Source organism: Bactrocera neohumeralis, chromosome 5, assembly GCF_024586455.1.
Source record: "Bactrocera neohumeralis isolate Rockhampton chromosome 5, APGP_CSIRO_Bneo_wtdbg2-racon-allhic-juicebox.fasta_v2, whole genome shotgun sequence".
Classification (NCBI taxonomy): Eukaryota; Metazoa; Arthropoda; class Insecta; order Diptera; family Tephritidae; genus Bactrocera; species Bactrocera neohumeralis.
In genome coordinates, this window is record NC_065922.1 from 33,867,112 (window position 1) to 33,894,305 (window position 27,194).

Genomic DNA, 27,194 nt, shown 5'->3' on the forward strand with positions numbered 1-27,194 from the left:
AAACTACAGCATGTGTATCCAACTAAGTATACAATAATACCAACACAAATTCCATTACACACATACATACATGCTGCTATGCATACTCGTACAAATCCTTATTGCTACGCCTAACTTGTCGGTTGCCTACTTCCCATCCAAAACTGCCTATTGCTTGTGCTTTTGCTAGCTTGCGGCACTCGATGAGGAATGAGATTTAGGATATTACCTCTAAAACGCAACTGCCGTCGCCTACACACACACTACCACCACCACCACCACAAGTAATTCCTTGTGTTTATGTTGTGGCATTCGGCGGTTAGGTGTGCTCGGTTGGGACAACAGGCCAACGTCGACGTCTTTGCATGTGCGAATGCGAAGCCAAAGCGGAGCAGCCGAGTTGCGATTGTGCCGGGCGTTGGATGGGTTGTGTTGTGTCCTGCCGCTTCGTTTGTTCGCTGGATTCGTCGTTGTTCAATGCAGATTGTGTTCGTGTGCTCGTGTGCGCTCTTACAAGTATGCCATATTATTTTGTTGCTGCTGCCATTGTGGTTGTTGCTTGTAGCCGCTGCTTGCTTGCTGTTGCATTGTGTATATTGTTGGCTCCGCGTAACGCATTTAATGAAATTCCTGCTACTAACAGCGTCACCGCCAACGTCCGTCCACCGTCGCCACCAAAGCCACCAACGCTACCATCATCATCATCGTTGCAGAGCAACGGTCCTTTCCGGATTGCGTGTGGCGATACACTGTGGACCAGCGTGTGTGCGCTCTCGCTCTTTCCATTCGTCCGTCCGTCCGTCCGTCAGTGCCTTGTTTGCTTGTTGACTCTATTTTGGTGAATTTTTTCGTTGGCGCTCGCACTACATGTACTCATGTATGAACAGCTTCCTCAGCTGCATCGCTTGGTTGGCTGTTGTTACGGCGGTTATGTGGCTTGCGTTCGCTTTTCACACTGCGCAGCGACGCAGTAGCCATATTGTTTTGGTGTTGGTATATTCCACACAAGCTTCCTTTGTCATTTTGGTGTGCGCCTCATGAGTTTACATATCGAATAGACGGCGACGGCGGCGGCGGCGGCAGCGCGTACCAAATCGAACATTTGATAATGATGGAGAGAAGTTGGTTTGTTGCGTGTGTGGTGCGTTGATCGCTTGCAAAGTTGCTTAGACGTTTACGTGTTGCTGTTATAGCACTTGAGCTTAGCTGGGTCGCCTAGCTTTACCCGCCGTATAGGGTTTGGGCTTTGACTCGAACATTTGCTTGCAAAGTCCCTTAGCCGCCGCGCTACACATGTAGTTCAATGCAACGCCACTCTAAAGTTTGTATGTTTATGACTAACTATGTACGCTTTAGGGCTTTTCGGTTAGGTTGGTTCACTGCACTCCTCTTTTCATTGCTGCAACGTTGCCTTAACAGTGCTTAGTTTGTTTTAGTTTGCTGGTGGTTTTCGGTTTTTGGTGTGTGCTTGTATTCGTGTGTATATATTTTCGCGTATAAAGGTCCTTTTGATGCATTTCGCAACCGCCGCGCACACCACAGCTCACCGTTTTTTGAAAAGCGCACATACACAGCTTCCTCATATGTACAGTTTTTCAGCATACGCCTACTCATATCACTCTTATATTATGGGTACGTGTGCCGCAGCTTTAGACTATTTCAAATATCGCTCTTGCTCCACTCGATGCATACTGATACACAAATTTATATATCTATAAACATATGCATGCATATAAGTATATTCGCGCTTTCGCTAGCGCCATGCTGCCTACCTCTAGAACTTTTTGGCTTCGGGTCACTTATTGTCGATTCGTACATTTCCCACGTTAACAACATCGCTTCTCATGCTCAAGTGCAAAGCAAGCATATTTTCAATATGCATATCCGTGTCCTGTTAGCCGAGTCGTCTTGCCGAATTGCGATTTTCGCGTTTTGCTGTCGCGTTTCTTCTGCCTACCTCACCCCTCCTCAATTTTTGGCAACTTTTTATTAATTTTTAGGGTGGTTCTGTCAGCTGCATTAGTGTTCATATTGCGGTGAAAGCATTACTGTTTCGCTCAGAAGTAAAATATTGTTCTAAAGTGATGTATATATAGATATATAAAAAAACAATAATCTCTAAACTCTATATGTATAATATAACAATATATGGATATGTATATATTTCCTCAGGTAAAAAATTCCCTTTTTTCAACAATTTTTTTCTCAAATTAAAAGAGAAATATTTTATTAGAATTTTTTACTGTTACAAACATTAACAAAGTAATTCTGAAATTTTTGGAAAAAAAGAGTTTAAACTTGGTCATTGCGACGCCACTTCCGGTGACCTCCCTTAAAAAATACGCGCCAACGACATGTTCATATACATACATGTTCTCAAAGTTGTATCTCTGAAACTATTATTCGAACCAACTTGAAAATTTAGGAGAATATTCTAGAGGTGTTGTAGAATTTAATAAGACAATAAAAAACGTCTATTTTTTTGAAACCTGTAAACCCATGTAGCCCCATAGCTATCCTGAAAAATGGTCGTCGTTGTTTTCCACTTTGCAATGATATTATTACTTTGTTCGGGAAGAGACCTTGCAATCTTACAAACTTACTGTTCGTCTATAGCCAATATTGTTTATGTCAATCTGTCCAAAAGTAAACGACAGGTTGTTGTTGTTGCAGTGAGTACGAGAGCCTTGTTTGGGTAAAAGTGCAAAATCTAAAAAAAAAACCCTACTTAGATATGAGTGTATTATCGCATTTAACAAGAAGCAGGCAGGCCAAGCCTTGTTATGGAGGTGTTCGACGGTAAAATCAAGAGACATCCGAGATATTCCGGAGTGCGTGGCGACGAAGCAAACATATTGTGGGGCTGCGTAATTAAAGCTGATCGGCCAGAAAAGTTTTCTTGTCCTTATCCCAGGTACTGTCGCCTAACGATTTGGGAATTGAGAATTTTAAAATTGTTCACTGTCGAAATTTCAGCGTCATTGACAAAAATGTTCCGATCTATCTATATTATTGTCGCTGTGACTTTAACAGTGGGAATTTTTAGCCTCCTAGCAGTGAAGAAGTGAAAAAGGTCCATGAGATAGTACTATTTTCCCGTGATACATTAATAAACGGCACGTGTTCATAGTGGCTATAAACTCATTCAATAAAAATGTCAACAAGTTTCGACTCAATAGTGCATGATTATAAAGAACAGCGTGCTGTGATCAGATAATTGAATAACATAAAACTTCAACTCTGCCCATCCAGATTGTAAGTACTAGTGAAGATAGGCACATAGTCCGAAAATAACTTCAGAAGTACCATTTGAAAATGGAGATCTTTGTTTTATTAAAATAAGGCTCCAATAATCCCCATGTTTTACTAAAAACACAAGATCACATTGTTCTGTAAGCCCTCCCATCTCCTGAGGGATTTTTTGAAAAATGTGAATTTTTCAAAGCTTTTCTTATTACGATGTGCCATATGTAAAGTCATTAAAATAGTAGTGGATTTTGAGATTCTGAATCTAGTTGAAGTAAATGTAATCTGGAAAATCGGAACTAGAATATTATATCACATTGTAAATTCCGAAATTTTTTCAGTGGTATCGAAGTTTAGCAGACATTTAAACTTCACATAAGACGGGTTTTTTTATTATTCGTGTTATTATTGGTTGCAGTAATATTCAAAAAAATGCGTTTCCTAGTTCGTTGATAGGGCTGGTATCTTGGGCTACGAACCTGACATAAAAATATACAAATTTATAACCCGAGCCGCTTGCGTTTGTTTTAGCTTCGAAACTTGTAAGGCACCGCCAGTAACTGAGCTACATGTGAGTAGACGCTACGACCTACCATATTGTATTATGTGGACTGAGGACCCTCAATGCGACAAGATAACAATCCTCGATGAGAATTCCCTTCTTCTGGCCTTAAGCTAGAGTAAAAGAAAATACTATAAAACGTCTAGAAGATACTATATTCTCAACATTAGCGGCGTCTGACTTTTTTTCATTTAGAATATCTTGTATTTGCCCATTTCTATAAAGGATCTCTTTTTTATAATTTAAATGAAGTAATATGTTGCCAACGGTGTCTACGCCAATCAAGAAGAAGAAGAAGAATATGTTGCTAGTATCTAGTAAGCATCCGGAGATTTCCAGAATAAGTATCCAACGAAAGTATTCAATTACTTATTTCGGAAAAAGTTATAAGAAAAGTGAAGTTTGGGTGGTCACCCTTTTATTTAAGATAATGACAATTCTTCGTAATATACAATCTATTTACAGCATTACAGACAGCGTACAAAATTGCTTTACTTCACCGGTGAACAACTACCACCAGCAAATATACTTCGTTCAGTTTTCTACTCTTACTTTAACTAGTCAAATCACTAGTTCGCAATTACTTCTAAGAAATCCAGGTGTGTTTATGTTTTTACAGGTATCGTGTCATCTCATAATTATTTATATGTACTTTCGGTTCATCGCTTAATCCTTTCAAGCCTTCGTTGCAGTGTTGTTTTTGTTGTTTCAGTGTGCTCGTGCGTTCGATTTTCCACCACTTTTTAAAGTATTACAGTTATTTCCTCTTGTGCTCGCGATTTACAAACAGACTTACACAAATGTCGTTTTTGTTGTTGTTGTTGTGGTACGTATTATTGCGTGCACAACATACTGCGGCTAACGCTTTGCTGCTGCCACTTTCTGTGGTCTCCTTACACCCACAGGCACACTCTCATCCTCTCACTCCTGCATATCCTTGTTGTATGTTGATTGTTCTGCTTTATAAGGCTTCTTTTACTTTCCATTATGGCATTTTTCCCGATTTTCATTTTCTTTGCTCTATTTTTCGGTGGCATTTATGCGCTCGTCACTCAAGTCGAATGGCACTGCATTCGGCATACCCAGTAAACATTTTTGAGCGGTATTCGTTTGTGGAGCATTTGATTTTTAATGGTGTAATGAAAGGTTTTGTGGACTGCTGTTGCACGGAAAAAAATATCTCGAAAACTTAAAGCTTCAGGTTATTTTCAGGAGTATGAATTGAAGAGCAGGGAACTCTGTTTAAAACAAGTTGTCGCCTCTGTGTTGTTATTTCAGGACGCGTCAAGTAATGAGTTAGTCATTTGTACAGCGCTATCCAATTTCCCAGAAAGTTGGACGCTATACCCACCATGTAAAAATCCAATCCAATAAAAAGCCACAAAACCGCCTCGGAAAACCGTGCTTCTGAACGACGCGGAACTATGACAAATAATGAGGTGGCACATTAAGCGCTTATTCACAAGATTTTTGGTTTTTTCCGTATTGGTGGCCTCTATTGTAACCGGACAAACGACAGACTATGAGATGTACCACGCCATTGACATTGTTCAGCGAATAGACATCCAGCGGCTTCGTTAGGTTGATCGTGTTGTGAGAGCCGTTGCTGAAGCTCCAGCGAATAAGGTAATCAATGCAAGAGTAGGTGGTAAAAAACGTTGTTGTAGTGTCCGTCTCCGATGATGTAACCAAGTTTTAGAAGCAGTGACGAAACTTAGTGCCTCATACGTGCTGAGAATGTGCGGGCGTAGCATGGGCACCTGGCTTGTTATGTCAAGCCAAAATCTAAAAAGGTCGATAGGGCTAATAAAAACAAAAACACAACAACAATACTTGAAAATAATACATATCAAAGTGAGTAAGAATTTTCGGAATAAACTCACTGAGTGGCAACTATTAGAGTGTTGTAAAAACAAACCGCGCCGTTAGTTCTGCTGTCTCTAAAATGTATAAGGCAGTTAAGCAAATGGGTCTGGCAAGACAAAATATCTCCGGTCATCAAAAAACAGTGGTCTCGCACTCGCGACTTGGTCACGTCACTGTTGACCGTCATAACTTCGAAGTCGTAGATAATTTCGTCTATCTTGGAACCAGCATTAACGGCAACAACAATGTCAGCCTCGAAATCTCACGCAGAATAACTCTTGCCAACAGGTGCTAATTCGGAATAAGTAGGCATTTGAGGAGTAAAGTTCTCTCTCGAAGAACAAAAACTAAACTCTATAATTCGCTCATTATTCCCGCCCTGCTATATGGTGCAGAGGTATGGACGATGACAACATCTGATGAGTCGGCGTTACGCGTTTTCGAGAGAAAGGTTCCGCGGAAGATTTATGGTTCTTTGCGCTTTGGCCACGGTAAATATCACATTCTATAGTGCGATGAGCTGTATGAGATATACGAACTTGTTTAGACAAGACAGAAAACGCACTTTGGACTATCATGAGATGCCTTTTAAACTCACCAATCGAACATCTTCGTAAAGGAACCCGCATATTCGTCAAGAGAACATTCTGTACGTATTACGTCGACAAACTTCCGAAATGGCGCCCTTGGAGTCAAAACACCTACCACCACAGACCGTAAGCTCGAGTTGCCGCGTAAAACCAAAGTGACCCTAATTCAACTTCGTTTTGGATACCTATTGCATAGGTTAAACTCCTACTTAACCAGAACATACTCCGACATACTAAACATTGTCATGCATGCAAAGAGACGCCGCTTGACACTAACCACGTATTTGCTCCCCGCTACACCCACTAACTTAACACCACTCTCCCCTTGGTTAGAAATAGCCCGTTTTCTGGACTTACCGCTAAGTGGTTCCAATTTTTATTGCAACAACAACAACAGAGTGATTCCAATTTGCATTACAGCAACAACAATAACCAACTGTAAATATCCCTTGACTAACTTTAACGTAGAAGTCCAACCTTTGCTACTTATTGGGTAGCTGTGTTCGTAAGTGCGCTCGAGTATGTGCGCCTTGTGGCTGTCACTAATGCTGCCGCCTTTATTTGCACGAATGTTGCTGCCGCCGCCGCCGCCGCTAACGTCGCTAACGTGAATGTGTTATTTTGTGCTTGCTGTTGCTGCTGCTGCCGCTGCTCTTCTTGTTGTTACACTTGCGTTAGTTGTTGTTGTTGTTATTGTAGCTGCTGCTTTTCTACGCCACGGCCTCGACGTAGTCATCGTCGAGGACATTTCAGTATTGTCGGCGCATTCGAGTTGGGGAGTCGAAAATTCGCTGGCCATAGTCGCGCGCGCGGAATGCTCTTTAACGTTCCGTCTACTTGTTTTGGTATATTTTGGTATTGCTTCAATTTTTTTGTTGCGTGTGGTGCTATAAACTTTTGCGCGCACAACTACACGCAAGTACTTACATACATACACACACACACAGTTATTTGAATATATATGCGAGCTTGTTGTGTTGTGTTGCATGCAACACGACGCGTTGCATATTTGGCATTTCGGGTCTCTCGTGTAACAAGCAACAACAGTAACAACAACAACAACCGCAACTATGTAGCGTTGTGTGTGCGGATGGGTGGGTGGCTGTTGGAAGTTGAATTAAGATGACGCAGCGCTGCCAGAGCCGGGGTACAGTGCTAAACTTGGCTCTTGCCTAGGACATTTTTTCGGTTTGCTTCCGTGTTGCATAGTCTTTATGCGCTCGCTTGGCTTACAATGCAAGGCATATCCTGCCGCACACGCTCACACCCGCCTTACTACAGCATGCACATGCGTGCTGTGTGTGCTTGTGGCACGGTGAGTGTATGTGTGTGTTGGTGCAACATTTCATATTACTTGTATTTTAAAAGTTTCACGCTTTTGCATTTTTAACATATTACTTATGTATGCCAACGGAAAGCAGCCACCCCCTTCCCTGCGCTCATATACACCCTCAACCCCCACCTCCCATCATTTTGTCTTTGTACGTCGCTCATCTCCTTATCCATTATGTTATAATTTCTTCATTCACATGTGCACTCTCTCCACTCTCGACTTGCACTTTTCAGCAACCGCACCACCCACTAACCCCACGCTTGCTCTTCTCTCCTCTGACAGTCACTGCCGCATCAGCTCGCTGGTCCTGCAACAGCCAAACAACCACCCACCCACCTTGTTGCTCGCTTGCAATGCTGCACTGTCAGTTGTTGTTGCACCGTCAAGGCGCATCGCAGGCAATCGCAAGCACAAAAAAGCAGCACACGCATAAGAAACGCAGCAATAATACAACACAACGTAAGTACAACAACAAAAGGAAAGCAAATACGAAGAAGCATAAGCAGCGCGAGCATTTCGCACAAAAGTACAGGAAAAAATAAATAAAAAAAAACTTTATAGCGAAAACTTAAGTGACAAGCAAACAAAAAATAACTGCAAACGCTAAGTAAAGGCAAAAGAAAAACCAAAGCAAAGCAAAAATAAAAACAAAAATTTGGTACGAAAATATTGTGCGAATATTTTTGGGTGTGGCAGGTTCGTGTTGCCTAAGAGCCCGCCAGTGCCATTGTCCCCGTGGCTGCCTGCTTGACAGGCTTTTTGTCGACGCTTTGCATTGCGTCCGTTTGTCGTTATTATCCTGCTGTCGCTTCTTTGTTATTCTGTTGTTGTTGTTGTTCTTGTTGTGTGCCCAAGTTAGTGGACGCTGCCGCTTTTTGTTGCTTCTTGTGTCTACGCAAATTCATTTGTGTATTTCTCATCGAACTTTCGCCATTGCATGTGCGTGTGCGTGTCCAACCGAGAATTCTGCGTTCTTTTTTCTACAAAAATTTTCTTGTCTCCACGGTGTTCAGTACAAAAACTCAAGTGTCTAATAATACTAACTAATGTGATTAGTGATTGAAAACAAATCTCGGCAAAACAATTCTCTATTTACACGTGTGTTCTATGCAAATACTATCAAATAAAACAAATAAACAAATACTAAAGCAAATATAAAGTTAATTAGGAAAGTGTAAAGTTTATTAATAAAGTGCGCTGTAGAAGTATAAGAACAATTGAAAAATCCAATTAAGCAATTATCAGCCGACAAATAGCCCAGCTATGCTGCTTAGATGTAAGTTGAACGCATTTTCGTTGTACAAATATATTAAATTAAAAAATAAATTAATTATAAATTATTGCAATTTTTTTAAGTTATAAATTTATAAATGACACGTGGTGTTAAGCGATTAACATTAAATTTCAAAATAATTTTTTTTTAATTTCACCTTAAGTTTTTTTTGACGCAGCTCGTTAGATATTTTCAAATATCCTGGTGTTCTTTGTGCTATAAAACAATTTCTCAATAATCCGTGGGATTTTCAAACTTCATTTCTTGGTTGATGTAACCAAAAGTTTTGCAAAATGATAATAATTTGATAATTTTTTTTTTATTCAATAGCGCAGAAATATATACAGCCATGGTCACGCAAATAGCACATTTTACCAAACCTGCAAAACTTATGTGAAATTAGTGAAATTTAATCAATGATTTGGTGTCATAATATGCTTACGTTTCTGATATTTGGTTCTGTATTCCAGATTTTCAATTACAACATCACTTCTGCGCACCATATTTTTTACAAGCTTCTCGCACCTTTTCTTTGGAATGTAGTACCAAGCTTCCTTAATATCTTCCCATAAATCTTCAAAATTTTAGTAGTAATATTTAACAGTAATTTTATTTTTAACAATCCGTTCCTGTGTTTTCTATTGGCTAAAAGGTCAGGACTTAAAGAAAATTGTTCCATTTCGTTCCTAATATGTCTAAATAAACATTTATTTTTTTTCCTAAGGAGAGTATTTTAGTTTTGTTCGCATAACGGTTGTTTGTAAGTCCTAAAACTAAAAGAGTCAGATATAGGGTTATATATACTAAAGTGATCAGGGTGACGAGTAGAGTTGAAATCCGGATGTCTGTCTGTCCGTCTGTCCGTCCATGCAAGTCTGACTGGTGCGTAAAAATCTGAGATATCTTGATGAAACTGTGGTGAGAATTTCACGTATTTCTTGACTTGAAATAAGAAGGTTAAGGTCGTAAGATCGGTGCAAAATCGAGCCCACAACCACGCCCACATTAAAATGGCGAAAACCGAAAACCTATCAAGTGTCATAACTAAGCCATAAATAAAGATATTAAAGTGAAATTTGGCACAAAGAATCACATTAGGGAGGGGCATGTTTGGACGTAATTTTTTTTTTTTAAAGTGGGCGTGGCCCTGCCCCCTACTAAGTTTTTTGTACATATCTCGGAAACTACTATAGCTATGTGCGTTAACCGACTAACCAAAAAAGGCCAGAAACACTAAATTTCACGGAAGAAATGGCAAAAGAAAGCTGCACCCAGGATTTTTTTGAAAATTGAAAATGGGCGTGGCGTCGCCCACTTATGGACCAAAAACCATATCTCAGGAACTACTAGACCGCTTTCAATGAAATTCGGTATATAATATTTTTTAACACAAATTGACTGACAAAATATGAATCCAACATTCGAAGGACGCCTTATTTGACCAAAAATCACATTTTAATTCCATCTAACCTTCTCTGTATAATATATGATATTAGGAACCAATGATGATGCGGAATAAGACTTTTTCACTTACGGTATTTGAAAAAATGTATTTGCCCATGATAATGAAATCTCGATTATCACTTTATCATGCTCGAGTATAAAATGTTCGGTGACACCCGAACTTAGCCCTTCCTTACTTGTTTCTTTGTTAAGTCAAGCTTTGTGACTCGTTCGACTGCTTTTTAGGGTTATTATCATGCAAAAAGTTCAGTGAAGGGTATTGAAGCAATTAAAGGAAAGACCATTTTGAATAAAATATCTAAATTTTGATACCGAAAAACCATTTGTTCTGTTTTTTAAGCCCTGTTTACAGGAAGGCATCCCATATCATCATATTTCCGCCTGCGTATTTTATCGTCTTTTTTGTGTACCTGGAATTCAACAATTGACCCTTAGGACGATGAACAGTACATTTCCCATTAGGACCATTCTATTAATTTTCGATTCATCCGTCTATAGTAAATTTTTGCAAAAAGTAAGGCATTTATCCCTATGTGTTTACGCTAAACGTAACCGATTTTGGATGTGCCGCTTTGACAGAAGTGGATTTTTTCAACTCAGGCGCCCAAAAGTTGTGCCCCGTTTAAATGTCTTCCAGCAGTCTTCGACGATATATTTGATCCATATTCTTCATTGATTTCCTGCATTATTTGTCATAAAGCCTTAAAAAGGTCGACGTTGCTCGCCGTTAAAAAGAGACTGGTTCCGGAACAATGGTCGCCGACTTAAGGGGCTATACCAGTGTGACGCATGAAAAATTAGGCGATTTTCGTGAATTTTTTTAAAAGAAAGTACTAAATTGAATGTTTCGACGTTCTATGGACTTAATAAAGCATTTTTTTAGCTATATTAAAAAAGTTTTTTTTACAAAAAATATTGAAAAATAACGGAGTTATGCGCTGTCTGCGGAAGTGCCGAAAAAAAGTGCCTCAACTGCTGGCATGATTCCGGTCGAATGAGTAGCTGAAACAAAAAAATTCAAAATGTTTAGTAAACTTTAATATGTACATTTTCTATACAATGAACTGCGATCTTTGAAAAATATCAAAAATTAAGAAAATGGCGTAATTTAAAAAAAAAAAATCGTTTTTTTACGAAAAAAATGGCCGTTTTTTAATGCCAAATTGACAATTTTCAACCAATCAAAAAGATCGTAGTCTATTGTATAGCAAATGTATTCAACTATACCCAGTTTTAATTTGAAGTTGATCGGCCAATTTCTCGTTGAGTTATGATGTCAGCAATTTTGAAAAATGTCGTTTCGAGAATAACGCGTTTAAAGTTTCACTTATATATGTTTGCTCCTCTGAGCGGTCGCTGTTTAGAACGCTGCCATTCAAAAACTATTCAAGATACGACCTTGCCGATTTCACAGGATCGAAAAAGCAAAAAAAAAATAAATTTTAAGTGTCACACTGGTATAGCCCCTTAAATCCAATTGAAAACCTTTGGGGGGGAGCTGAAACAATGGACTCCAAAATAAGGTCCAGCTTTGGTATTTTTTTGTAAAAATCTGGTGTTAGACTTCAATTGATAAGTGCGCAAACATATGTACTGAGTTTTCTAATAGGGGTAATATGATTTCTAAGTCTAAGTCTAAGGAAAATATTGCTGCCGTTCAGGCAAGCGTTGCTGAAGACCAGTAATTTGTCGATTTCAAGACGTTCTTAAGAATTGGTACTGTCTCAAACCCCAACATTGCAGATTCTGAGAACGGATTTGGGCTTGTATCCGTATGAAATTGTTCTCACTCAAGAACTGAAGCCACTGGACCACCGTAAATTTTGTGGATTTGTAGATTTTGTCTTGAAAAATTTGAAAACGATCACGATTTTTTTAAGAGAATCATCCTCTCCGATGACGCTGACTCATCTGATCGATGCGGTAAATAAACAAAACTGTCGATTCAGGTGCGAAGAAAATCCACAAATTATTCCCGAACAACCTTTACATTCACCTAAATTGACAGTTTGGTGTGGTTTTTTCTGGTACAATCATCCGGCCGTACTCCTTTCGAATTGAAGCTCGTGATTACGTCACTGTCAATAGAGAGCGGTATAGAACGATGATAAATGATTTTTCGGCCGCTGTTTGAAACAAGGCGGGGCTACGTGCTACACAGCACGTGCAATAACCGAATTATTGCGATAAAATTTTGAAGATTCGCCTATTTCGAGAAATTGTGCCATTGAATGGTTTCCAAGAAATTGTGATTTAACATCATTAGACTACTGGAGTTATTTGAAGTCATTGGTCTTAAGCAATAAACCAGACTATATTCAAGCTTTAAAAGTCAATATTGGACGTGTTATTCATGACATATATTTAGTAGAAAAGTTCCTTAAAATTGTGCTCATCGAATTCGTTCCTGCAAAAGAAGTCGTGGAGGCCATTTGAATGATGTTGTATTCCTTATTGTATCGATTGTACTTCATATTAATTAAAAAATATTTGAATTACTTTAACAAGTAGTGTTTGCTTTTTTTAAGAAATCATATTACTCTTACTGGAAGAGCCTGTATATCTAGCATACCAAAATGAATTTCAAAAGTGATTGATAATAATGGCGGATATACTCGATTCTAATGAAGAAAGTAAGACAAAATCAATTAGGGCACAGAAAACTGAAATTAATACTTTATTTTTCAAACCTTTCTTTGGTCTCCTAAATTCGAATTTGCGTAACTCTAGACTTTTTCTTAAAGTTCAGAGGAAAAAAATTCTATTTTGAAAAATTTTTAAAATAATCATTGAAAAGGCAGGGCAGACTTACATTCATTTACTTCACCAAACATATAAAACTTAACCACAAATATACTAATTATTTTGACCATGTGTGTTTGTTGTTTTTATATACTGCAATAAGAATGCTAAGTGTTATCCATCTTTGAAATTTAATAATAAATTATTTATTTGCTTCCTACCTTAACTATTAACTGAATTTAAATAATTTCAAAACCACTTCAAAATCTTTAAAATTAGTAACACTTGCTGAGCTATTAAAGTTGAAAACAACGCAAATTAAGCAAGCTAATTTCATAATGCACTTAGTTGGTTACTTATGTACGTATTTTCAGCAACTTGTGCAATCGTTACATTTCCATTTCTTATGTATCCATGGAAAAAACGGCGAAGCCAGACGACCTTAACTGTGCTGATACCCGGCTATGCCACCTTTAACCGCTTCCAGCCAACCGAGTATACATTTTTTGCTGCAAACGTTAAAGCTCGCAGCTGTCATACGCTCCTACATACATACATATGTACATATGTACAATGTATTCCAGTTTCAAGCGAATGGCAAAATACAGTCATACGAAAACGCACACACACACACAGAAACCACTTTTATACTTGGTTACATGAGAGTGCAAAAGTTTTATAATATTCCCAGCAATTTTATGTGTAAATATTTCATGTCCACGCCTTCAACCAAACCGCCCACCCGACAGTTTTTATCCTACATTCTTCTCTCCCTGCTGACTGCAAGCGCCGTGTTTCACACTCATCATCTTATGTAGTCATTTTCGGTTAGCTTGGTGTACACGAGTATATGTACATGTATCCTGTATCCTTTTCTGCCCGCAAGCTGATACCCACTCATTCATGCTAGTGCATACTAGCAGCTATTGCACACAGCCATACATACACACGCATACATATTTACATGTATTTATATGAAAGCACTAAACAGAGTTAAACTCAACACTTGCCAGTCACGTTAATGCAATAATAAATAAATCCTTTTTCGCTGTTCGCTCAGTCGATCCGTCTGTCTGTCGTATGGTCTCGGTAGTTGTGGTTTTGTTTTTTTTTTTCTTTTTACTATATTTTTTCCCGAAACTCATTTGCACAAAATTTCATTTTTATGCGCTTTAAATGAGATTTCTTCGTTTGTTTTGCTTTCTATTGCCTTTTATACTATTTTGTATATATACATATGTGTATGTGTGTATATTTTTCCCTTATTTAATTTTTCGTTTCCTTTTTGTATGCTGTTCGGTTTTTTTTTTTGGTTTTTGCCTTCGCCTTCCACTTAGTGGCTGTCCACATTGCACGCATTGCTAAGTGGTGAATATGGCTTGACAAACCCCACATACACACACACACAGTCGTTTCTAAGTAAGTTGAAACACCTTTCAGTGTTTCCGTCGCTTCCTTGTTTGGCATTTGCCTTTTCCGGTTTCACGGGTGAGCTGCTATTGCGAGTCACGAGTTGAGAGCACACGTACACTACCCTGCAAAAAAATGCCTGAAAATTACTTAATTTTGCAGCCTGCACTTCGAGTTCGCTACTCGACAAATATAAATTGCGTTCTCGCAAAGGTAAAGGCAGGTAACGATTGTATAAAGAAATTGTTACAAAATTACCCCGTTATAATAAAATATTTCCCCCATTAAATGAAAGTTAAATTATACTTAAATATTTTGAAACACTTTAAAAGCACTACTTCAAAATATCGATCCGTCTCTACGGCACTCTTAAAGCTGTGTTAGTTAAAATGTTCCACATGCTAAAGCTTCCTTTTCTTTTCTCTTTGTATGACTTCGTTGTGTGTCCTTCGGTGTGACTGTTACGTTTCCCTCCTCCAGTTCAAACTCTCAGTTTTGATTTCATTTTTTCATCCTTCGTATTTATTTGCTGCGTTTTTTCTATGTAAATTATTGCAAGTGTTGGAGCTTGCAAGAAAGAGCGTCATGAAAAACGAACAGAAGTTGAAATGTACGAACTCTATTAAATTGCCTGCAAAAACTCAGCTAAGCGTTACTTGTCTCCTCGAAACTGTATAAACGGGTGGTACGTACCAAGTTGTCGAATGCTTGGAGCTCTACCAAAATATATGTATGTATATGTATATATGTAGTATATCTGTATGTGCTGATAAGCTTGGTAGAGACTAAACGATGACGGCGGCGACGACCCGACAATGACATGCTCATTGCTGTCTGTCTTGATAATAACCAGAGTTGCCATAAGCGTCCGTTCTTACAACAAATTAGTGAAAGGACTTACAAGTAAATATGTATGATTCGATTTTAGAGTATGATTTTATTAACAGTTTCAAACTCTCGATAAAAGATATGAATACACTACAATTTTAAGTGCCACTACACTCTTCTTGTCAAGACAAAAACTAACAGAAGAACGTAAATAAAAAAAAATGGTTTGATAACCTCAGACATATTTTGAAATTGTAAATAAAGCAAAAGTAGTTAAAAATCCCCATCAATATTTATCAAAGTAATCCCCACCAGATGTAATACACTTATGCCAACCATTTTTTCAGTCTTCGAAACCCTTTTCATTAGCACCTGCTGGAATGGCCTTCAGCTCCTTCAGTGAACTCTTCGGTCGACTGAAAGCGGGTTTCACGGAAATTTGAGTTTGGGGAACTAAAAAAATGCCACGGAAGCCAAATCTTGTGAATACAGTGCTTTATCGTATTCATTGCGTTTTTGGCTTTAAATTCGGTCATTATCATCGTGGCTCGATGCGATTGTGCATTATCATCGTGTAAAATCCATGAATTTTCCTTCCACAATTCCGGCCGTTTTCGACGGATATTCTCACGCAAACGTCTCAATACGCCCAAATAGAACTCCTTAATGACCGTCTGTCCGTCCCTCCGGAAGAAATTCATGATGAACCAAATCACGAATGTCAAAAAAACAATGAGCATCGCCTGGATTTTTGAGCGGTTTTGGGCGTGGTTTTTTTGGTTTCAGCTCGTTTTTTCCCTCCATTCCGATGATAGTTGACTTGTTTGTCAAACTCATAAACTCAAGTCTCATCGGCATTTCTAATGCTCTCTATAAATTTAGAATCGGAATTCTCTAGATCAAGCATGTCCAAAGAGACCTGTTTACGTTACTAATTCACCTTTTTCGGGACGAGTCGAGCCATAATGCGTTTCTTACCCAAAATATCCAACAAAATCATTCGAACAGACTCGCGAGAGATGTCCACTTCTCTTACAACCTATTTAACACCTGCCTGACAATTTTAAAGCACCATAACCTTAACTTTTTTTAATAGTTTCATCAGTTGAAGAGACCGCCGAAGGTCGTCCATAACGAGGCCCGACACTGACGGAAATGAAATTAACCCTCCTTTCAGAACAAAAACAGTCATTTCATAAACAATAAGGGTATTGCTTATTAAAGCATCTTCAACGAAAAGCAAAAACGAAAGCAAATGGCAACTCTACACTCGGCAAAAGAGCCACCAGCACGCTTGCTGCCGTCTGCGTTTTAGGAATCCTAATAGACTTTACGAGCATTACTGAGCTCTGAGCGGGAGGAGAGCGACGCGCACTAGTGGCAAGGACGTAAACGAGGACGTTGGCGATGACGATGGCAATGGTTGATACCGCGGCGCTGCTTGTTCGTGCATTTCCATCCGGTTGCTGCTGCTCGTGTCAAATGCTTACAAAATTCACAGACATACCGACCGATTATATTACTTGTATTATTTTATAATATTCCTGTCGTTTTTGCTATTATACTCGGTACTCATCACCCTCGGCCTACGCCCGCTTTAGCTGCGTCGTTGTGTCATTTTACAAATATATTTCTGTTATGCTGTTGCTCTTCGTCGGTTTATTTGGCCGACCGAGTTGAGGACGAGTTGAAATGATCTGAGCGTCGTGTGCTATGTTAATATAACGCAGTTGTTATTGTAATCTCAACCATATTACCCAGTTGGATGAGGTAGCTGACACGCTGACTCTCTGATTCACTGACTCACTAAACGACGTGCTGGCTGGCTGCCTAACTGGTTGCCTGCCTACTTTATGCTGACTCGCTTGAGGTTTGTGAAGGTGGGGTGTTTTCCGTGGGGCCATATGCTTATCCATTTGGTTGGGCTTGTGGGCTGTCTTGATTTGTTGTAAGCTGTGTTCGTTTGTAACCGCCGCGTGCCTGTGTTCTTATTGCTTTTGCTCTTTCACGGTTCGTGCTTGACGTTTGTTGATGCTTTTTATACCCTGAACAGGGTTTATTAAGTTTGCCGCGAAGTTTTTTTTTGCAACTAGAAGGGAACGTCGGATTCTTTATAGAGTTTTTATATTTATAAATGATCAGCTTATCGAGCTGAGTGGATTTAGTCATGTCCATGTCTGTATGTATATACTTGCATAGGGATATTCCTCAGTTTTTGATATTTGAGTAAATTTTTCACAGGTCCTTTTCTCGCCAAGAAGCTGCTCTTTTGTCAGAATACCACTATAACATATAGCTGCCATACAAACTGACCGCTACAAATCAAGAGAAAGATCTTTTATGACATTTTATACCATAAGAAATGCACCTGTGTAGGGTATTATAGCTTCGGTGCAGCCGAAGTTAACCTTCCTTATTGTTTTATTTAGTATTATTTTGTTAAAGTTACTGCTTTGGAGCTTTGGCGCTTTGATACTTCGACGAATCGAACGAAGTTCTGTCCTTTATTTGTGTGCTGTGTTGCTTCCATTTCCGCCCATCCCCTAGTCAAGAACTTTTTCGCATTTGCTCATTTTTGTTCTTCTTTAATGGCTGTTATTACTCTTACATATTTCTTTTCCCACACAGCGCACACCCGACCTCTCAACGACTCGTACAGGCATCGATTTGAACGTCTATTTAATGTATTTGTTTGTGTGTGCATGTGTGAGTAATCGCATGTGTATGTGTGTGTGTGTTGTTTTTCTTATTTAACATTTTAATATTTTGCTTGCCCACACTCATTGCCCCCAACTCCCAGACCTGCACCAGAGAGAAACATATGCATAACAGAAATAAAAAAACGAAAAAACAACAAAAACACATGTGCATGTATGTATGTGGATTTTGTGGTGAATAAGTTACATTAAAACAGATAAGATGGGTGTAATGGCAAACTAGGTATTCATTTGAGTCTTTGTGACTGGGCGGAAATGTTGGTATCCATGACTAAAACCCATCTCAAGTGGTGGATTATTATATTTGGTGTAGGTGGCGGCAAATAAATGGTTTGTTGTTGGCCCAGCAGTCAAGTGGTGGCATTGGTGATAGGTGTTAATTTCCACAGTGGGTGTATTATGTTATGTTATGGTTTGATGCTGTTGATAGATTTTTCTTACTTTTGTTGTTACACTTTAGCCTGATGTTAACGCTAGTACCATGAGTTTTCCTATATTTTTCTCTTTTCTACTTCGGCTCCCCTCTGGCTCTTTCCTCTACTTCGACTGATTTTCGGTGCTTGTAGTTGGCAGCATAATGGTGTGGGTTGTCATGTGAATTTTTCGTAGACATCATAAATTTTCGCCTGACTGACTATTGTGGAACATTCTACTGTGCTTTACAGTATTCTTCCTATTTCCTACCACATTTTATATACGCTTTCTTGATTTATTTTTCATACTACTTACATACTGTATTTTCATTTTCCATTAAATACATACATATATATGTAGTTATATATTATGCTTGCTTTCGCTGTGGCACTGGAAAAAGTACGAGTATTATCAAACCCGTCTGTCAAGCATTTTTGGGGTCGTTGTGGCTCGTTTGAGTGCACTTGTTATTGTTATTGTTGCTTTTGAAATCAACGGATTCTTACGCTCTCATTTTTTCCATATTACTACACATACATACATATATATTTTATATACATGTACTTTTGTATGAATAACATTAACAATTACTCTTCGTTTCATAGAAAAGTATTCCATTGTATCCCGCTTTTAAATTCCTTCTCCGCATACATACATACATACCTTACATACAAACACATTTATTTTTGCTTAATTTTCCTCAACACCATTGGAGCTTTAAGCATTTCCACATTTTGCCATGGCATCGAGCCGAGCGTATGCTTGTCGTTGCTGTTCGCGCTCCGACCTCACAGTGTGTGCTATTAGCTTTTATTACTGTTGTACTATTTTACAATATATTTTTGGTTCTCTTGGGTTTTTATGACCGTAAGATGGCTCTTTTAGTTGACTTACTCGTTACTTTGCTTTTACGTCACTCATTTGTCACTCGTTGATCCGCGCTTCATTGCTAATTCGAATTAGTTCTTATTTTGCTTACCGATTGTTATTTATGCCCTTTACTCCAGTTCAATTTCACGCCGCTGCTTTGGTCCGCAGTGCCAAAAAATGATTCATAAAAGAAGAATGTAACTTATTTTGTAACTTATACCATATCAACTGTCTCTACTGGCTTTTCTAGCTTATCAGATCTCCAAGCAAGCTGCATTGAGGCATTATCTTAAAGTTTGCTTAGAAGAAGATCACCTCTCGAATAGTAACATTCTTAAGGTTTTTAAAAGTGGTTGCTCTAGAAATCGCATAATCAAATAGGAGAAGTCTACAAAGTTTTATAGCGATATGAAACTCGTTTTACATAACCACAGGTGAAACCTAAACTATCAATTTGACTACTTCAGAATGATTTGATAAGACCATGATTATGCTTTGTTGGCCAAACTGACTTCGAACCTGATCGGTGACTCTTAATAACCTGATAAGAAAAGGAAACTGTTTTTCGTTAACTTCGGCGGTTCTGATAACCTCTTTACTCTGGCTGGTTAATCTCATTACTGTAGACGACTATACAGACTACAGATATACAAGGTGTGTCCCAAAGTAAACAGGACTCATTGAATCTAGTGCCACCTGGTGGTACAATCTATATACTATGTCGACTGGTGCGTTAGAATCTGCTATCTGTATCGATTGTCCGGTGAGAATTTCATGACATTTTATCAATTGGAAGTGAAGTTATTGCGTTTTAAGTGTCAGTATGTTTGTGTTATCGGTGCGAAAACGAGCTTCGAACAAAAAGCCAACATTAAATTGTGTTTTAAAATTGGTAAAACTTTTACGGAAACGTTTCAATTGATGAAACAAGTTTATGGCGGTGATTGCCTATCCCGTAGCAGAGTGCGCTAGTGGTTTCAACGTTTTCAAAGTGGTCGTGAGACCATAACGATCAACATGTGGGTCAATCAAAATCCGTGATCACCGGAAATTCCATCGAAACTGTGCGTGAATTCATCAAAAATCAGCCGAAATCATCACTGAAATTCATGGAAATGGAATTGGGCATCTCCAAAACATCGATTTATCGCACCGACCGAACATTTTCTCTTACGAAAGGTGTGTGCACGGTTTGTTCTGCACCAAAAATTACTCAGAATCCAGCATTCGAAGGACGATTATTTGACCAAAAATCATATTTTAACCATTAACCACTCCCCGTATTCACCTGATATGGCACCGTGCGACTTCTTCCTTTTCGGAAAAATGCATTTGCCCATGAAAGGAAAGCGTTATGCAGACGTAGAGGCCATTCAAAAGGCTTGCACCGGCATGCTGGCAGCCATACCGACGAATGAGCTAAAACACTCGTTCGACATGCTGTTGGACCATGCAAAAACTGTATTGAAGCAGAAGGAGACTATATTGATTTTGCCGAAAAAAAAAATTTGTTCTGTTTTTTTTTAAGTCCTGTTTACGTTGGAAAGCACCTTGTAGCAAGCCAATATGGCATGCATTTAAATGATTTATCTCTTGTGAAGCCAGCGATTAAATGTGATAGTTCCATTTCTTACTTATCCTTAAGCTAGTTATAAGATCGATCTTCAACATCATCAGGTTGGCCATACAACCAGGTGTCGGTCTTAGCATCGACCGCAAGATGGCGCCGGTTGGAGATTTCAAGTTTAGCCAGGTCTACATACATTTTGGCGATATGGCCATGCCAACACAGCCGCTGTACCGCACTTTATCCATACTGCCGAAGAGCTCATGCACCTTCTCATTCGAAATCCTAAGAAAAACTTTTCTCTCTAAGGTGGTCATTATGAGTGATTTATAGATTATAAGGCACACTTGAAACTTATTCATTGCTGGACCCTAACAAATAAAAGGTTAATATTACGCAAAATACAAATCCTTAAAGATTCACGTTTTGAGCATGCCACTCATTTGCTAAATTTATATCAATCCCAGTTCGCCGAAGGTATGTCTGCTGACATGTTTCACCCTCAGTCTAGCAAAAGCTGGATAGCATTTGGATAAGTGACTTAATGATTCCAGCTCGTCCTCATCTATACGGTTCTTTTATAAGATCAGAATATGAATTATCAGCAAGGTTTCAGAATTCTTCTTCTTCGTATACTCCGCTTAGGCGGTTATACCCGAGCTTACAACAGCACGCCAGTCGTTCTTCCTTTTCGCTGTTTGGCGTCAATTGGAGAGTGTAGCCAGGTTCCTCGCCATCTGGTGTTTCCAATTGAGTGGAGGTCTTCCTCTTCGGGTACAGTGTCGAATACTCTCAGAGTTGGTGTGTTTTCATCAATTCAGAAGACATAACCTGGAGGTTAGACGAAATTACCCACGTGGAAGCCAAGTCGTGACAGGAGATATTTCGTCTTGTCCTCGTTCACAACCAGACCCATACCCTTCGCTTCCTATTACCATCTGGAGAAAGCAGAAGTAACGGCGCGGTTTATTTGAGCAGCTCGTATTATTTTCTCCAGCAATAGATTGAAGAAGTCACACGATAAGAAGTCTCCTTGTCTGAAATCTCGCTTAGTATCGAATGGCTCGGAGAGGTCCTTCCCGATTCTGACGGAGCTTTTGGTATTGCTCAACGTCAGCTTACACAGTGTATTAGCTTTGCGGTGATTCAGAATTAGTGATTAGTTTTGGGTAGTATGGTAGAAGATCGATTTCCAAATCCTGTTTTGTATGGAAAAATTTTTATTCAAGAAGATGTAATTATAAAATTTGGCATGGATTATTATCAAAGGAAAAGCTATAATCTCGAAACATATTGTTCAGATCGGACCACTATGCTACTAGCTCACACGCAAACTCACCGTTCATAATCAAAATAAAGATCTTTTTATACCCTTTATGCTAACAGAAATGCAACTGTGCAGGATATTATAACTTCGATGTAGCCGAAGTTAACGTTTTATTTTTCTTTCTTCTTGTGTAAATCCATATACATACTTACATTTGTACACTTGAGGTAGAGAACTGGGGTTACCTAACCCTAAAATTTGCGTTTAACGAAGCAATCTTTGCTTACAAAAGGAAAATTAATATTTAATACTTTATTTTCAAATAAAAACTTGTATTTATTTTAGAATATTTTTTTTAATAATGCTTTTTTCTTTTTAGGTAAGAAAAATTTTTCAACTGTTGTTGCATTAAACCTGGAAACCAACAAGCCAAAATGTATATGTACTGTGTGAGTATAAATGAACTTGTTTTCATGTTTATTATTATACTTACAATTTTATTTGCAATATTTTGTAAAAAAATAAAATTGAATATAATATATTTAAGTTATCGCTTAACTGAAACACATTCGATGAAATGTACTTCTCGAGAATTTGCTTTGATTAAACATATTAATTTTATAAAGAATATGATGTTTTCAGCGAAGTAAGGTTTTTTTTAGAATTTTTAATGAACTTAAATCTGGGAAAATATGTATGATGTTTCCTATATGTCCGTAGTTCCTATCTGCTTATAAAACGCTTTTGTTTGGCTATTGGGTATACAATATCGAAAACTTTTTCTTGCTGGAAGCAGACACGGTAGTTCAAAATGCTTGCTAGAGTGTTTCGAAAACTATTTTTCGATTTGGCTGCGAATGAATTTAGTACCAACTGCCCCACGAGTGGTACATAGTTACGTGCTCACAACACTTTTTTCAAAATAGTATACAGACATTTGTACCGTAAATTGGCCCCTTGGAAGACACCGACTCGTCTAGTTAACCAGTTTCGTGCAAATACTTCCGAAATTCGCTACTTAAAGCATGTCTTTTAGCTTCTCTACACGTTTTTATATACTTTTACAGTTAGCTTGTGTTAATATAATATATGCCAATGACAACGCAAGGTTGCAATCTCATTGTATTTACGCTGGCAACATTTCGGTTCTGGGCAAACATAGAATTTGGTCTATAAAATATCGTTGAGTCATCAGTGTGTGGCATTTTCGCAGATACGAACATTAAGTGAGCTTGTGGATTTTGTCATAAAACTCCTCCGTCACCAGCCACTTACACGTATGTTGGTATGTATGTAGGCGCATATGTTATGTTTCGTTCCGACCAACTTTGCAACAATCACAAGATGTCCGCATATTTTTACATGAGCACAAGTATCACTAAGTATGAGTGTACTTTATACGTTTTTTTCTCCTTTGTTTTTGCAATTTTGTGGTGTTTTTCTTTCATTTTGCCTTTTATATTATTTCTGTATTCGCTGTTAATTGGTTGGTTTGAGTTTGGCTGATGTTGCCATATAAAATATTAAATACATGACACATATGGGAAGAAGAGATAAAGGTAATACTTAAATACTATATACTGTATGGGCGCGAATATGAAAGTGCAGATGTACAGTCAGAGTCAAAAGTAAGTGTACAACATTTGCTTACTACATGGCTTGTTTTATTTAAGTTTTTGCTAAGTGATATAATATAACAATTTTTAGTTTTTAAAATGGTATTTAATACTCTTAGAGTTTATAGAAAAACAAAAACAAAATTTTTCAACAACAAAAGCTATTAACAAAAATTTAAAAAAAAAAAATTTCTGACATCAAAAAAGCACTGTAATAAGCAAGTGTTGTATACTTTTTTTTGATGCTGACTGTATACGAAAGCGCCTATGTTAAATTTCGGTAAAAGAGCGTAGGTCGGCTTAGCTTATTTTGATTGGCAATGCCATGATATCGGCTTTTATGACTACAGTATACAGTATGCGAATTAGTCCCTCAGTTTTTGAAATATCTGTCTAAAATTTTGCTCACGTCCATTTCTCCTCAAAAAGATGCTCATTTCGTCACCGTCAAAATTGGACTATTGGAGCAAAAGCAAGTTCTTGTATGGAAAACCTCTTTATTTGTCAAGATATCCTCACGAAGTTTGGCATGGATTATTGTTGAATGCAACGTCACCATATCCGAAATAATTTTAAAGATCGGACCATACAAACTGAACGTTAAAAATATAGTTTTAGTATGAAAAACTTTTTTATTTGACAAAATATCTTCTTGAAATTTGGTATGGATTGTTTTTGAAGGGAACGCCACCATATCCGAAATAATTTTCAAGATCGGATCACTATAACATATAGCTGTTAAGTTCTAGTATGAAAAACTTTTATATTTGACGAAATATCTTCATGAAATTTGAAATGGATGCTCTCCGAACGTATTATTCAGATCAGGATCGCTATATCATGTGGTTGCCATACAAGCTGACCGATCAAAATCAAGCTTTTTATGGCAACTTTATTTCTAAAGGCTAGTATAGCTTCTGAGCAACCGAAGTTTAGGTTTTTTCTTGTTTTTTTTTTTCTATTACAGTTAATAATTATCAATATAAAAATTACTATTTTTATTTAATTTAAAAAAAATACTATTTTAGATAGAGTTTATAATGAAACCCAGCGAAAATCACATAGTTTTTTATAACAAAAGAAAAAAATATGTAGCCTGTTCACTTGCATGTGCTCGCGTCTGTAAATAGGCATATATATGTATGTACATATGTACATATATATACCTAGATAAATAATGCATAAAGAGACCACGCGTGTCAATTTAACGTTAAGTGAATATGTATACATATGAACTTATTGATATTTTATATACAAATATACATACATACATATACGGTATATAACCACTGTTATATGTAATTTTGTACATATATCTTTATGGCTTTTACTACTAGTATCGCTGACGTTAGCTGTTGGCATTATCGATCCTGAGAGGTTGTCACTGTTTGGTGAGTGCCTTCTATTATGCCTTTTATGGCTGAAAAATTGTTGTTTTTTTATTATTATCTTCAGTTTCTCTGTTTCTTTATACATATATACACACAAAGCTAAAGTTGTGTACATATTTGCATATTTTGACAATTTGAGTATAATATATTTTCCTCGGCATAAATCCTTTCGCATTAGTTTGACGTACTAAGCACGCGGCTGTTATGCAATATTTTCACATGGTTAAACCATTTTGTTTCCACAAATGCCTAATTTGCAAATTTAGTAGAATTAAAGAAATAGCTTCCTAATACACCATTAATACACCTTAAAGTGACTAAATAGTCTTCAAGTCGCTTTTATTGTAAATTTTGTGAGTTGAAAAAATATTCTTAAGTCTCTTGGATTTTGGACTTATTTGACCACAACAGCTTATGTTTCAGCAGTTATTTGTGGTCCACAACACAAATCCTTAAACAAGAAACATAACTTTATTCGCTAGTAACAGCTCTTTGAATTTCTTGCGAAAATATGTACTCCTCCGATCGCCTGTAAATTGTTTCGTCACTAACTGTCAAAAGTATTCCATCAGAGATGATTCCGGCTAACGCAAATGGCTTTATTCGACAGAGATAAACTGACAGCTACAGTCGATTCGTCATTTCCCTACTCGACATTTGCCTCGAAGTTGATAGCACCCAGAAAGAAGGTCGATTTAGCCCATTAGTTTTTGAGTTATTGATCTGAAATTTCACAGACGTCGTTTTCTCTTTAAGAAGCTGCTCATTTGTCGAAATCGCCGATATCGGACCACTAAAGAATATAGCTGCCATACAAATTAATCGATCGTAATCCAAGGCTTGTATGGAAAACTTTTTTATTCGATAAAATATTTTCACAAACTTTAGCATGTATATCCAAGACAACGCTAAAATCCGAACAAAAGACAGCACGCTGAAATCTCCGTTCAAATTGTTGAGATATTAATATTGCCCAAGACAAAGCAATAATCTCTGAACAACTTGTTTTCAGATCGGACCCCTATAGCATATAGCTCCCATACAAACTGATCAATAAAAATCCAGTTCTCGTATGAATTTTTTTTTTTTGATTTATTAAGGCATCTTCACGAAATTCGGCATGGATTATTGTCTTTGGTAGGAGAAGGACCTGGCTTCGCTTGGAATATCCAATTGGCGCCACGTAGCGAAAGAAGAAACGACTGGCGCGCAGTTGTTAACTCGGCTATAATCGCGTAAGCGGTGTCTACGCCAGTAAAGAAGAACATTAAATTCAAATCCGACGGAGTAAAAAATCGTCTCTAAACATCTTTCATGATGTGTACTCATAAAGAATCCCTTTGTATTCAATTTCCCGATTTTTTCGCCGACTTTATGAGTTTATGACTTAAATCCGACAACCATTTATGAAACCAATTGAGTTTGAGTACTATAAAATCGAGGCGCGTGTCGATTATATTATCTGAAAGTTGTTCAACAATAAATTTTCAATTATGTGCTGGCATAAAAACATGAACAACTTTTTCAGTATAACTCCGGCGCTGCACACTCGTCGCGTAGGAATCGCTGCGAAAAGAGAGCATGACACGGAATTTGTCGAGAAAATAGATTCATATCCTATTTAGTGGTTGGTTGCTTACTTGCACGCAATCTGCTGCTGCTACCCCTCCCCCCACCACAGGTGGCGCGCCTAAGCAAAGCTGTGCCACCGCCTGGACGGTTCCTGCTGTTGGCAATGCATACATCGCTGGCTGGTTTATTGATTTTCGTAACAAAGCTACAAGGCAGCCGCGACTCATCAGCAGCCAAACAGTCAAATAGCTAGCTAACCAACCAAAGCATATGAACTATAGCTGCATGCATATACCACCTACCTACCTACGATTGTAGATATATGTATGTAACTGTGTAGTAGTGCACTTACGACATACAAGCGTATATTCATATATATGTATATATGAAAATGTGTTTGTGTACGCATGCATATGTACGGGTGTTAGCTGTGTAGTCAACAACCGAATTTCTGTCGGCTTGTCGTTTACCTGTCGCAAAACGCAGT

At 38.0% G+C, this 27,194-nt stretch overlaps 1 protein-coding gene across 2 annotated transcripts in view; it reads left to right on the forward strand.

Moving 5' to 3' along the window:
- The window catches only part of LOC126759517 (serine/threonine-protein kinase tousled-like 2), a 202,098-nt gene that overhangs the window by 100,398 nt on the left and 74,506 nt on the right, over positions 1 to 27,194 (forward strand). The window contains exon 1 of one of the 2 annotated variants that reach the window (XM_050474352.1): positions 22,508 to 22,577. The exons of the other annotated variant lie outside the window; for it this stretch is intronic. Within the exon in view, the coding sequence (XP_050330309.1) occupies positions 22,563 to 22,577 (15 nt within the window). The 5' untranslated portion in view covers positions 22,508 to 22,562. Of the gene's footprint in view, positions 1 to 22,507; positions 22,578 to 27,194 lie in introns of those variants that run through there. 2 annotated transcript variants of the gene reach the window in all.